Source organism: Aquila chrysaetos, chromosome 4 (assembly GCF_900496995.4).
Source record: "Aquila chrysaetos chrysaetos chromosome 4, bAquChr1.4, whole genome shotgun sequence".
Lineage (NCBI taxonomy): Eukaryota > Metazoa > Chordata > Aves > Accipitriformes > Accipitridae > Aquila > Aquila chrysaetos.
In genome coordinates, this window is record NC_044007.1 from 29,517,771 (window position 1) to 29,532,066 (window position 14,296).

Consider the following 14,296-nt stretch of genomic DNA (forward strand, 5'->3'; position numbering starts at 1 on the left):
AAAAACACGTATGTGCATACACAATCCTGCACTACTTTGAAATGCAGCACAAGCATTTCACAGGAGATATGCGTAGCGCTTAAGCAAATATGGCACATCGCCAGGGAGCTGCAAGGACCAGCCCCTGCCTCAGGGACAGGGAGCTGGCAGCATGGTGGACAGGGCAGGGGCCTCCCCACCCAGGGCCTAGGCCCGGCCCCGAGCAAGGCGAGCAGGGCAGGCCCAGAGGTAGCAGCCAAGGCCAGCCCAGAGCCCAGATCACCAGGCAAGTCTGTTGTGACAAGGCAGATCCGGGGCCAAGCCAGGAAGGCAGTCAGTCCGTCAGTCAGTCAGTCAGTGCCCGGCGAGGGGAACCGCGGTCAGACCCAGCCCTGGGGCAGCCAGGCCGGGCTGGGCTGAGGTGAGGGCAGGCAGGATGTCAGCCTGCGGGGCTGGGTGAAGATCAGTGGGGCCCACAGCCAGGCCCAGGCCCAGTCGCGCTTGCCACTCAGTGGGAGCTGTAGTTGTGGGCCAAGCACTACAGCCGCCAATGAAAGCAAAGGTCTCCAGACCACCTTGCTCCACAAACAGAGAAATATAGCCACGTGTACTCAACAGAAAATGACAACATGCTTCGTGAGGGTACTGTTTGGAACCCAAAATCTAACAAAAAAAACCCCTAAAAAGACATGACTTAGATGATCGCAAAGGTGACATAGGAGAGACCTTTGTATGACCCCACACTGAAGGCTGGGAACCAATAAAGAGCCTGTGGCATGTGGTGGCTGATGAAGAGGAGGACTGTATGAAGTGTTTTGGCATGTAAGAGTAGAGGGGAGACAGATGCCTAAGAAACAAGTAGTAGTCAATGCCTGGCATCAGGGGACGAGACAAAAAAGTTGCAGCAAGTCCTAGAAAAAGTAGAGTATGGAAGAATGGTAAACAAAGCATCTGAGAGCATAGATCAGAGAAAATGGAGGGATACAAAGAGCTTCTATGACCTTTTCTCTCCTCTGTGTCTTTTAAAAGCCTTTAAGCCTGGATAAGAGTGTTTCATCTTCCCAGATTACCAAAGTGATTACAATGTACTATTTATACTAAGGCAGTACTCTGAAACCCCAGTCAAGGATCATGAACCCTACTCTGCAAAATGCTGTGTAAAATGACAATCCATATTTGCGGGCCACATATCCAAAGGTCCATGAAGAAAAAAATACAGTGGGTAGCTGGGACTTTGGATGCTTTTGGATTTCACTTTAAGATCTTACACATTCTGGGTTATGTTTAGAGAGGAACAAAAATTTCTATCTGATATGTCACCTTCAGAATCTAGGTATTATGAACAAAACATGTTCCTATAAAATGCACTAAATAAATTTTAATAAAACACAAAAATTATACAAAATAAGTTTAACATTCTTACCCTGTAAACGTACTCTTCTGATACTGCTTTTGCAAATGCAGGAATGCAGTGTTCAACATTTTCAAAAAAAGGGAGCTCCAGTGTTGCAAACCACCATATGAGCACAAATAGTTCAGGAAGACTGAGTTTTGCGCTCATAGTTTGCCTTTTTCATAGCCACATCCTATTACCTAGTAGGCCATACCAGTCCTTCTCAGGCCCATAAAGGAGATTTTTTCCTCTCTAATTTGGCTAATAGCAAAAAAAGATAACAAAACAAACAAAGATTAAGAGGCAATTTGCTATGTGGTGCATAGCCAGGTTAATAAAGAGAACTCCTGCTGGTAGCATGTTCTTAGTGAGTAATGCACTTCATTTAGCTCAATTACCTCGACCAAGAAAATTACTGTGCTTATTAGTGCTTGCCATCCACTAGTTGCAACACATCAATTCAGCAAGCTGATGCATCTTAGAGAAACTATGTACTATCACAAGAACAAAATCTCAGCTCCCTGGTGAAAAAAAAACAGTATCAACCCTCTGCAGAGTCTCCAGAAATCCTTGATTACTGTAGGAACACCAGAGACCCAAAAAGATGACATTCATGGCACTAAATTACAATCAACTTGAAATAAAGTAAAACAAGGCCAATCCTGGGCACTTCTGAAAAACCCTAGTTTAGACATAGTTCCAAGTATATTCTATGAAGAGACTAATACCTTTCCTTAGTTGTTTCCAGCTAACCACTGCAGTACTTGAAATTGTAAACAGATGGAACACATCCAGTACAGTTTGTAAGCCTGACTGAAAAGACATTAATATATTAAAAAATCAAAATACTTTTCTTAGCACTTATATTCCTTCTGCTTAGGTCTTTCTTTCAGAGCTTGTCACTTTTAGTGCTTGGATTTGAATTTCTGCAATGGCTAAATTGAGAACCTGCAAATTAAATAGAAAGGTGATGGTGTGCTGCCTGTACCAAAATGGATTAAACTTGCTGTAATCATTGCTGAGATGTATTTTCCTACAGCCTTTAAATTCTATCCATTCTGCAGGATGCAGTTACCCATGCTATTTAATGCCACTCACTCTGCACAACAATCAAGTAGCTAGCCTGAAGTTAAAAAGGTAGCGATTTCCTTGAAGACCAAATGAAGCAAGTAAAAAGACAGGAATGTCATTACACAGACTGAAATGCTGTTTTTTTTTTTTTCTTTCCTTGCATTATTTTAAATTATATATTTGTAATACTCATACATATTTATTTTTGACTGTATAAATGAGAGAAATTCTTTTTTTAGTATATGTAAGAAAACAAGGGTATAGTTTGTCATACTTTGCCACTGATTTATTTCTTTAATTAAAAGCATTTTGTGTAAATACTCCATTGACATAACATTTTTCAAATTAGGAAGATACCTTTTTTTGTGATGGAAGAAATGATAATTTATTAAAAATGCTATCTCTGCTGTTATCTCTTGAGTCAATTGTGGGGAAAAAAGCAAAGCAATGAGCGTTGTGACAGGTACACTAGTGTGTGTAGTATAAAATATTTGTATTTAAATTGCACTTATATTTAAATTAAATTTACACCAAACATTTGCACATACATCAGGGTCTTTCTTGATAAATCTAAGAGACATATAAATCTAAGACATAATGCTTATTGTCATTTAGTAAAGGAAAACTGATTATTACTTCATGACAAGTGTAAATATTCATGCTTATAATTAATCTTGTCCAACACTTCTTTTTAAAACACCATGTCTCCAGTTATTTACTCATTTTCCAAATATTAGCTATTTAAGATGAAAACATCCCATGTTGTGCAGCACAAGAGAGGAACAGAGGAAACAGTGACAGGCAGAGATATGAGGATCAGATGAGAAGTCAAAAGCGTCTGGCAGCCCAGTCTTATTTGGTGCCCTGGATGAATGATACTCTGGAGGAGATGTGTGATGATCTATTGTCCGCAGGGAACATGCCAACTTTGTTGCTGAATTTGGAAAAGAATGTGGCAGGAGCCTGCAGAAGGGGAAAGGATGGTCTTAGATAGCGGTAATTGGAAGTCATCTCAGAGAAATGGGATCCTTGTATCTCTCACCAAGTTTCTTTTGTGATACTGGGAAAGCTACATGAAATGAGTTCCTACACAGGTGGCTGTATAGCAGTTTACCACTAATGAAGGTAGAGTTGCAACAAAGTTGGTTGGACCAAGCTAATTTTATATAATTAGCATTGGCAACAATAGTACATGGCATGAAGTTCAGTACATTGTGAAAGTCTGCCAGGGTTCCCAATAGCGGAGCAACTTTAGTTGCCACGCAAGCTGAATCTATGCCACCACTTCTTTTCCCTGTATTTTTACCCTTGCTAGTTGAATTAAAGCTTCCTGAAGCGTATATCAGCTAAAAGATTCTTATTCAGGTACTTACACCTCTGCACACTGAAAATTATAAAATTAACTAATATTTTTAGTCATCATAAAATTATTACCCTTTTCCCAAATCTTTTTCCTTTGCAAAAAAAAAAACAGTTAGAACATGAAAACGTTTAAACAGCCAAAAAGTAAGATAAAAGAAAAGGGACTATAAATTTTATCCCATGTTCACAGTGGATAGGACAAATTGTACCAAAAGAGATTTATGTTAAGAAAAATTCGTACAATGAGGCTAGTGAAGCACTAGAATAAATTCTTTGGGAAGATGTATTGGGTTTGCATGGCCAGGTTTTGGTAGCAGGGGGCTACAGGGGTGGCTTCTGTGAGAAGCTGCTAGAAGCTTCCTCCCTGTCTGACAGAGCCAATGCCAGCCAGCTCCAAGGTGGACCCACCGCTGGCCACGGCCGAGCCCATCAGCAACAGTGGTAGTGCCTCTGGGATAACAGATTTAAGAAGGGAAAAAATACTGCGCAACAGCAGCCGGGAGAGAGGAGCGAGAACATGTAAGAGAAACAACCCTGCAGACCCCCACGCCAGTGAAGAAGGAGGGGGAGGAGGTGCTCCAGGAGCCAGAGCAGAGATTCCCCTGCAGCCTGTGGGGAAGACCATGGTGAGGCAGGCTGTCCCCCTGCAGCCCATGGAGGTCCACAGTGGAGCAGATATCCACCTGGAGCCCATGGAGGACCCTATGCCAGAGCAGGTGGCTGCCTGAAAGAGGCTGTGACCCTGTGGGAAGCCTGCACTGGAGCAGGCTCCTGGCAGGACCTGCAGACCCATGAAGAGAGGAGCCCACACTGGAGCAGGTTTTCTGGCAGGACTTGTGACCCCATGGAAGGGACCCACACTGGAGCAGTGGGCTCCTGAAGGACTGCACCCCATGGAAGGGACCCATGCTGGAGCAGTTCGTGAAGAAGTGCAGCCTGTGGGAAGGACCGACATTGGAGAAGTTCATGGAGAACTGTCTCCCATGGGAGTGACCCCACGCTGGAGGCAGGGGAACAGTGTGAGTAGACTTCCCTCTGAGGAGGAAGGAGCGGCAGAGACGTGTGATGAACTGACCACAACCCCCATTCCCCCTCCCCCTGCACTGCTGAGGGGGAGGAGGTAGAGAACTCGGGAGTAAAGTTAAGCCCAGGAAGAAGGGAGGGGTGGGGGGAAGTTGTTTTTAAGATTTGGTTTTATTTCTCATTATCCTCCTCTGATTTGATTGGTAATAAATGAAACTAATTTCCCTAAGTTGAGTCTGTTTTGCCCATGACCGTAACTGCTGAGTGATCTCTCCCTGTCCCTATCTCGACCCACGAGCCTTCCATTATTTTTTCCCTCCCCTGTCCAGTTGAGGAGGGGGAGTGATAGAGCAGCTTTGTGGGCCGTCACTAGACATATTTAAGAACAGGTTACACAAGAATCTGTCAGAAATAGCACAGATATACCTCATCCAGCTTTGAGCTGTTGGGATTAGGATTACAGGATGTCTCAAAGTAAGTTCTCTACAGTCCTATGCTTGTGTGATTTTTAGGATCTGTATTAAAACAGATGAGAAATGAAAGCATCTATTGAAAATTAAGTTTTTCAAGTTTGAGACATTTTATTGCAACTTTTTTTTTTTAATTCACTTTGGGAAATATTATAGTGTTTTCATTTCAGCTTTTTATTTCCTGTGCATTAATAAAAACTGAAGAATAGAAAGTTTGAAGAAGGATTTGTGCTGTGCTTATGAATTCTGTACAGCACTGGATCATACTCTGATTAAGACTTTTCTTCCTTAGCCATAAATCATTATATGCTTATGTAAATAAGTTATGAGTTTGCATTTAAATGTGTTTGAATGTAGCAGATGCTATGTATATATATGATAAGAAATATCTTTAAAAATACTGATAGATTATCTTTAAAAATTCCTGATAAGAGTCAGATGCCCCAGACAGATTTAATCACTTAAAGATAAGAAAGCCCCAATGACACAACAGCACCAGATAAGGAAATAAGTGAAGCAAGACTGCCTCACTTATTATCGTATGGTTCCTTGTCAGAATATTATACTTTTGTTCTAAAGCAATCAGTGTCAGAAATTATGCTACCCTTATTTTTTACATCATAGTAAAATATCCAGTGCAATTAAACAACTTTATATCACCAGTGACATTAAAGAAAGATGATTTTTCAAATTTAATTGATACTTTCAACATTCATACTACTTTCTTTTGTATACTTCATACTGCAAAATTACTAATTAAAATAAAATCTTATTCACATTTTAATCTGGTATCTCAGTGAGAGTTCCACGTGTTCAGCATTGAGACAGACTTCTCCTTAGAGAGTACTGTAAAGAAGATTAGAGGATTCGCAGCCTGTTGTGATTGAGTAACTAGGAGGATTGTCAAAGAAGCTGCTGTGACAAACCTTTGAACTAAACAGGAGGAATCTCATGCAGCCTAGATGATTAGATTTCAGTCTGCACTGCATCAAGAAGTTTGTTCTGAGTCCAATGCCAGTAGATAACTCTGAAAGATAGTGACTTCCTTGAACATTGTTGCTTCTATATCCGTTTTGCTGTATGAATACAACATGAGATCTGGGAAATGGATGATCTCTGCATCTTACTTCAAGAACACTTGCTTAGCACCCAAACGAGCATAATTTCTGTACAAAGACTTTGAACTGAGGGAAAGTCATGAAATCCAACAGAAAGTTTTATTTACATGTCATCCACATGAAGCTTACTAATGCTTATGGCCTATTCTTGCTTCTATATATAATCAAAACCAACACACAGATTATTATATCACTATGTTTAAATTACAGAAATATGTAAGAACATAGATAGTAGGACAAAAGTAACATCCGTTTAAATTCAAATTGTATAGTGAAGAACAATTCAATCCTAAAATAGAAATGAAAATAGAAATGTATTTTATTCTTTTTTATTGCAAAGACAAGTTAATGTACTACCAGTATTTCAAAACATGCAGCAAATAGAGAAAGACATAATCTTCTGGATCACTAAAGATGGGTCTCTCTCAAACACTTTCCCTCTTAAAAGAAGAGATGATGGGGCAGAGGAAGATACTTGTTCCAAGACTGCTAATGAAAATTAAAATTTAATTAAGAGCTTTTTGAAATTCCATGGAATCTAACCTGTCAACAGTTTGTTTCAAGACTGTAAGATAATATATTTATCTTAGAAACTCACTTTCTTAGCACTTGAACTGTTGAGATTTTTGGTAGTAGTAGACCTGTTGGTATCTGTACAAGTTAAGTCACTCATTCACTTTCCAAACCTTTATGTATTTCAAGTTTGTTTGCTAAAAAGGATTTCCTGTCATGCTGCATACATTGTCTTACATTCTCAGGAACCACTGCCTGCAATAGTTTTCATGATCTTAGCTAATATAATCTTGAAGTCTGTCATGCTTGTTTCAACTGCTCCTCACTCACATTAGAAGGCTGTCTAGTATCCTGGACTTAAAAGGCTTAGAAACTTTCTTCAGACCTTTAACTCATATTACTTTGTGGTGTTTCTATTCACATTTATTATTATTAAAATACTCTTCCTCAGCTCAGATACCTGTTTCCCTACATAGTTCTCCACCAAAATTTGAATTTATACACAACAATCCTACTGCCTCTCAGTCTGTTTTGCTGCCCTTTTTAAAGCTATGTTCCCAGCAGCCTTGATCATTCTAAGAGGCTTTATACAGTTTCCTACATGAATTCACCTTTTGAGTATAGCTGGTCAGTATAATTCCCACCATTGGCTTATATACCAATAGTAATGCTTCCTTCACTGGCAATATGTCAGATTCAGTCTAGGATTATATTTGTACCAGTGTAGCCAGATTACAGTATGACTCATAGGCACCTTGCTGTTGACTAAAACACATGGATATTTATCTTTTTGTCATCTGCAATTGATGATCCCACCATTTACAAAAGAAATTCTTACAATTTGTTTCTAAATGCATGTCTGCATTATGTAACTTTAGATTTGTTCTCGTTTCTATTACTCTGTTCAAATAATTCAATTTTTCCTGTATAGGAATCAGTCCTACTTTTCAATCTTCCAAATCCAATGTCCTATCAAACATCATTAGCACACTGCTACATTTTGTACCAACATCATTAAAGAAAATATTAAAGCTCACTCCTAAAACTCCATCAGCTTCCAGTGCAGGTAAAGGAGGATAGGCTCCTTTCACAGGCAATTCAGAGCAGAATGAACCTCTCCTCAGAGAAGCCTTCTATTGACTATAAACGGAGCATAATCAGAATAGCTAAAGTTAGCTTTTTGGAATACCCCTGTTCCTGTACCAAGCAGATGACTAACATATTTTTTTCTATTTCAGAGAAACATTAGGTTTCCTAGTCATTTAGTATGTGTGAGCTTAGACTTGGAACCGGGGACAGATAGAGGGTTCTGGTTTCTATGGCATTACCCACACTGGGATTGTCAGCACAAATTGAGAATGTGTTTTTGAATCAATCTTTCATGATGCCTAGAACTACATTTTTTTATCTCGCTGAAATCTTTCTCAGCTATACCATCATGTTTTGTGCATGTTTGTATAGCTATGCATTGTCATATCCTTCTGAAAATTGGTTATTTGAATTAGAGTCTCCATAATTTATTCAAGACAACAAATTATTTTTTCAAGACACAGGTTGTAAATGCAATCATAAATCATAATGTCAGAGCTCAATAAAAGCATTAAAAGTTCTATTGCAAGATCAAGAATTTTATTTCCAGGAAGATAGGAGAAAGTTTCTTAAGTGCTGCAAAAAGAGGGGTTATAACTGAAATCAGCAAAAAGTGGTATGGATTTTTTTCAGGCAGCAGCATACATTTATGAAATACATTTTCTCAGCGGTCACCATGTAGATAGAACATGGAATTGAACTCTGGTACTTGGTGTTCATGACCAAAAATCAAGAAAGAATTAAACTCTAGATTGCAACTTAGAAAAGGGTAAACTTGATTTATTCTGAAATAACCTATTGCATTTCTTGATCACTGTTTTGTTTGAACTCTTAACACAGAAAACTTCCAAGCCACGGTACTTAACAGATGTTACATACATTAGCACACTCAACACAGTATTTCCATGGCCTGTTCTTTCAAGGCCATTTTCTTCCACTATGCTATAGGTGTCTAAATCTTTTCTCTTAGCATGGGGAGAATTAAGGCACTGTAATTTTATTCACTGAACAAACAAGTTTAACCTGTAAGTGAAAAAGATAAAACCTACAAATTAAAAACTGTCCTGGTTTCAGCTGGGATAGAGTTAACTGTCTTCCTAGTAGCTGGTACGGTGCTATGTTTTGAGTTCAGTATGTGAAGAATGTTGATAACACTGATGTTTTCAGTTGTTGCTAAGTCATCTTTAGTCTAAAGTCAAGGGTTTTTCAGCTTCTCATGCCCAGCCAGCGAGAAAGCTGGAGGGGCACAAGAAGTTGGCACAGGACACAGCCAGGGCAGCTGACCCAAACTGGCCAACAGGGTATTCCATACCTTGGGACGTCACATCTAGTATAGGAACTGGGAAGTGGGGGTGGGGAATCGCCACTCGGGGACTAGCGGGGTGTCAGTCGGTGGGTGGTGAGCAATTGCACTCTGCATCATTTGTACATTCCGACCCTTTTATTATTACTGTTGTCATTTTATTAGTGTCATCATTATCATTATTAGTTTCTTCTTTTCTGTTCTATGAAACCATTCTTATCTCAACCCATGAGTTTTACTTCTTTTCCCGATTTTCTCCCCCATCCCACTGGGTTGGGGGGGAGTGAGTGAGCAGCTGCGTGGTGCTTAGTTGCTGGCTGGGGTTAAACCACGACAAAAACATAAGAAAACTACATTATTATTATTATAATTCTATTGCTACATATGTTGCTATTGTTAAACAAAGTATGTCTGAGGTAATAACAAAACTGTGTGCATAGTACATGAGTTGTGGTCCTAACTTTTTCATTTCCTAGGCCATGTGAAATTATTACTTCTGTAGGGAATAAACATTTCTGCTCTGTAAAGGACTATATGGTGTAGTAAGTAATATAGACCTAGGCTTATTGTAACATATTGCAAAAAGGTCAGAGATCAATTTGCTTAAAGAATAACATATCAGCTTAGACACAAATCCTAGCACCACCTAATGCGAGAGAGTTTATTAGTTTAATGGAGTCAAGTTTATTAGAAGTGATTTAGTCAAGTTTGAATGGGCTTCATTAGCCAAGGCAATTTAAAGTGCACCTCCACACAAAGCACATGTACAATACACATCTTCAAATTAGCAGTGTTCAACATGCAGCCTCTTCCATCTGTAGTAACCAGAGAAAATTTAAAGTAAGCATTTTGTTACTAGAAAATAATAGAGGAGGAGATAACAAACTAAATGAGAAGTAGGGCAAGGAGAATCAATTTCTCATCAACTGTGGGGCAAATAACTTTAAACAAAGTCACATAGTTTCTGATCAGTACCAAATAACAACATGGTTCCTTTGGGCTAAATTGCAATGATAAAGGACCAAACTCATGACAGAGGAGACTTTAACTTTTATTGGAAAGGCTGTGAAATAACAAGAAAATCCCACGCAATTTGTAGCTTATCCCTAGAAAACAGATAGAAGGGGCCTTTGGCATGACACTTGTGTTAAGTGTATTTTACTATAAGATAGCTAATGCCCTGAGCAAATACAGCAACAGCAGAGTAAGAAATTCTTTGCATAGAAGCTGAAAAACTAGTTGTGACATGTTAGCTCAAAATAAGAAAGGATTTCATTACACTGAAGATAGCCTGAGCAAAGGGAATATGTGACATAAAAGGAACTGTGATGAGATTACAATGTATATCAGAACTGCTTGATTAATCTCCTGTCTGGGAAGCTTTAAAAAATAGACACTACAGAAGAATTAAATTAAAGGAATGATAAGCACGTACTTCCAGATTTCTGCTTCTTCCGCCTTTAACAGCTTCCCTCCGTTTTATCCAATAGTTTATTGCTGAAGGATTTTCACATCCTTAAATTATACTTCCTTGGGCATCATGATATGTGTTGTGCCTCCAGAAAACCGTGCTTCTCAAAAAGCTACACGCATCCCACTCTGACCCTCTCCTTTTTTAGTTACAGCTCCTGTTAGGAACTTCAATGTAGGTTTAGGTCTTGAGGAGACATGGTGTTTATTCAAAAATCAGTTCGCAGTGTTTTTCATTTCTTCCCTACCGAAGGTGCTGTCATACCACTTTCCCTCTACTCACCTTTGGGAAGGTCTTCTCAAGAATCTGGAAATTTGAGGCATGCTTCACTCTTGGTCTGCCTCTTCTCTTACTGTAACATCCACATCCCCATGGTATTTGGGACAGAGCTGAAAAACTGTTAAGAAAGAAAGAACAATTCTCTGCTGTACTCCCTGTACTGGGCATAGCTGGCAGGGTTTCGGTACAGGGGTGGCAGTCGTTACGTGTGTGGGAGGAAGCCTTGAGCTGCCTTGTGCTGGTCACAGCCATTTCCAGCCAGTTCTGACACCAGTGCGTGACACCAGCTGAGAAGTGTTGAGTCTAGGATACAGAAGTCCAAATGCATGGCCCAGCTGCCAGCTGGGTGGCACTCCAAAACAGCCCTAGTTTGCATAACCAGACAGTAGCATGTAATTGAGGATGAAATTTCAAGTATGAATAAGCCCAAAAGAGTTGATCAAGAATCACTCTCACCTAGATTTTCTAATTGACTGTGCAGCATGCATAGATCCTATTAAAAACATTAGTTTCAGTCCAGAATGTGAGTTTGCAGGTATTTGAAAATCAGTGGTCCTCAGATTTGAGGTAATGCTGTGAGTGCTTAGTGGAAACAGAAGAAACTTCAGCAAGAACACCAGTGTTTTGTTTCCACTTAGTAAAACAGATGCACTTTTTACCTCATGTTAGCTAAGACCCATAACAAAACCCAGATGAAATAAATTTTCCCAGTGTTAGGAAGCATAAAGTAAGCATAGTCTCTCCTCCCCTACCTGCACATCACTCTCTAACTTGGTTATGTCCTGTCATCATTAGGATATTACCGTATAATAACGAGCACATTTTTTATGCACAGATGGGAAGAGCGTGCCTTGTATCTTAGCGAATACACAGGATAAGCTCTAGGCCTTACATAGCCACAGTAGAACTTGGTGAAAAGCAGCAGTGGGAAGTCATTAGTTCAGTGGGCTATACAGAGCACAGGGTACCCTGACCTCCTCTGCCTGAAATGTCATGTAGACTGCTGCTGGCATAAGCAGGAAGCAAGAACAGTTAACTTAGATGTCCACCTACCATGAATTAAGTGTGGCCAATAAAGATCTAATCTTAATGTCTGACTTCTCCTCAGAAGTAGATTTAGCACTGTTTCTTTCCACTGCTTTCCAGTACATTAAGCTTTTTCCCTTTTGTTTTAATTAGCGTACAGAAGCCAACACCTTCAGGTTTCCAAACAAATGAGTATGCTGATGCCCAACTTCAAGAGATTGTCAGAAAAATGCGGGAAAGGGCAACAGTATACAAGGAAAAGCTGAAAGACCCAGTGCTGTCCTCCCCTGAAGGCAGTCCTACAGCTTGTAAGTGACTCAAGAAATAGCTGTGCATTTTTTGAGTTTAAAGATGAAAATTATTTTGTGGGAACAGAAAATACTGTGATAAAATTTTCAAGTAAGTATAGCATGTTTACCCACTGAAATGGATCAGTTTGTGCCCACTGAAGTCAATTTATCCATATTAGCTAAACAAGCCAAGTCCTTAGGTATGAGCTACCTTTGAACTCCATCACTGAAGAATTGGGGAAAAAAACCTTGGGTAATGTCTAGAATCATCCCTGTCAAGCAGTTTTCTATATTTTAAAATAGCTCCCAGATATGTTTATTCATGGGGATGAATCTGAAGCATATGAAGAAACATACATATCTTATGAGTAGACATTAGTCTCTCTGAGATTAGCTCTGCTGTGTAAAAGTAAATAAAATTTTAGCCATGGCAGCAATCTTCCAGACACACTGAGGACTCTAAGTACATGCCTTGAATAGAGCAAACTCATCTGAAATTAATTAAATATTGACTTTTGACAAAATATGAAACATAAAAAAATATGTTTTTCCTCTTCAGAAGAAAGTTTTACTTTTTTTTTCCTTTTCCCAAAGAATTGAGTGTGGTGATTGTATATTCTGACATTTTTTAGAAGCTGTTTATTACTTACCTGTTTTTTAATAAGCTGCAAAAAATAGTGCCTGAAGTACCATAAACTATCCCAGCTGATAAAGGAATTCCTTTTTTAAAAAAATTATTTCTTTGGTCTTTTACCTCTTTGTTCTCTTGGTAGAACTTACAATCATTTATTTCCTAAATCATTATAGATCCAGTTAGCCAGTTTACTGCTAAGACTGTGTATCCTACTCAGAGGTAAAGCCACCAGAATTAATGGGACAAATGTATGGACAAAATTATCCAGCCCAAAGATGGACGAACTGGATTCAAAGGAGTGCCACAAGACTTTTGTAAGCCTAGAAATATACAAAACTGTAGGCTTCCCACTAGTTTCACCTGCTGCATCTTGCGTATGAGGTCTCAGGATAGGGGAGAGATCAGCCCATGGCACAGGCATCTTTTCTTATCTCCATCCTAACTGCATGCATTATTTGCAACAGTCATGTAAAGAGAAATGCCCAGTTGCATTAATGAATGTTAAGTTATGAATTACCTTATTTCTTGTCAGTCTTTTACGGCATTAGTTGTGGGCACTGTCCAAGGAAATACAGTAATATATATATCGCACTCCGTAACATCAAGTGTCCTGTTCTTGATAGCAGATGTACATGATTATCAGTGGTGACTTTATTCTCCAATCTGTTTTCCAATGCATTCCGTATTATAATGAATTGTAGCTTTAGTCACTGCCAAGTGTTTTTAGAAGAGTTTTTAACATGATAAGGCTCTTGTACTGCTAAAACAGGGTGTAGTAATTGAGCCATTACAAAGATATCACCGTTTGCGGCATTCTATGCTGCACCTTCTAGCACCATCAAAGAAGAAGCCTCCACCCCCACCAAAAGAAGAAAAAAAAGAAGAAAAGAAAGAAGATGCAGAAGCAAAGCCAGAGGAGGATCATTACTGCGATATGCTGTGCTGCAAATTCAAAAAACCTCCCCTGAAAAACTACATGAAGCATCTGCAGCTACCAGAAAGCATAGACTCATACACAGGTAAATTAAAAGCTATGCAATAGAATGAGGTAAAGGCATATTGAAGTGACCTATGATTACATAGTACCTGTAAGCCACCATAAGATCCACACTCCAGTTTGCAACTCAGAGGGACACACAGACCCTGCCCCAAAGAACATTTATTCCAAACAGGGAAAAGACAGGAAAAGTGACAACAGTTGTAAAGATGGTATGCACAAAGCTGGTATGCAAACCAACCACAATTAAAACCCAAGTCTTCTGATTCTTGATCTAG

General features: G+C 39.3%; 1 protein-coding gene across 1 annotated transcript in view; it reads left to right on the forward strand.

Moving 5' to 3' along the window:
• Nucleotides 1–14,296, forward strand: part of CNGB3 (cyclic nucleotide gated channel subunit beta 3) — a 68,292-nt gene that overhangs the window by 21,921 nt on the left and 32,075 nt on the right. Inside the window, exons 4-5 of the mRNA XM_030011062.2 lie at nucleotides 12,251–12,405; nucleotides 13,855–14,040. Of these exons, the coding sequence (XP_029866922.1) occupies nucleotides 12,251–12,405; nucleotides 13,855–14,040 (341 nt within the window). The remainder of the gene's footprint in view (nucleotides 1–12,250; nucleotides 12,406–13,854; nucleotides 14,041–14,296) is intronic.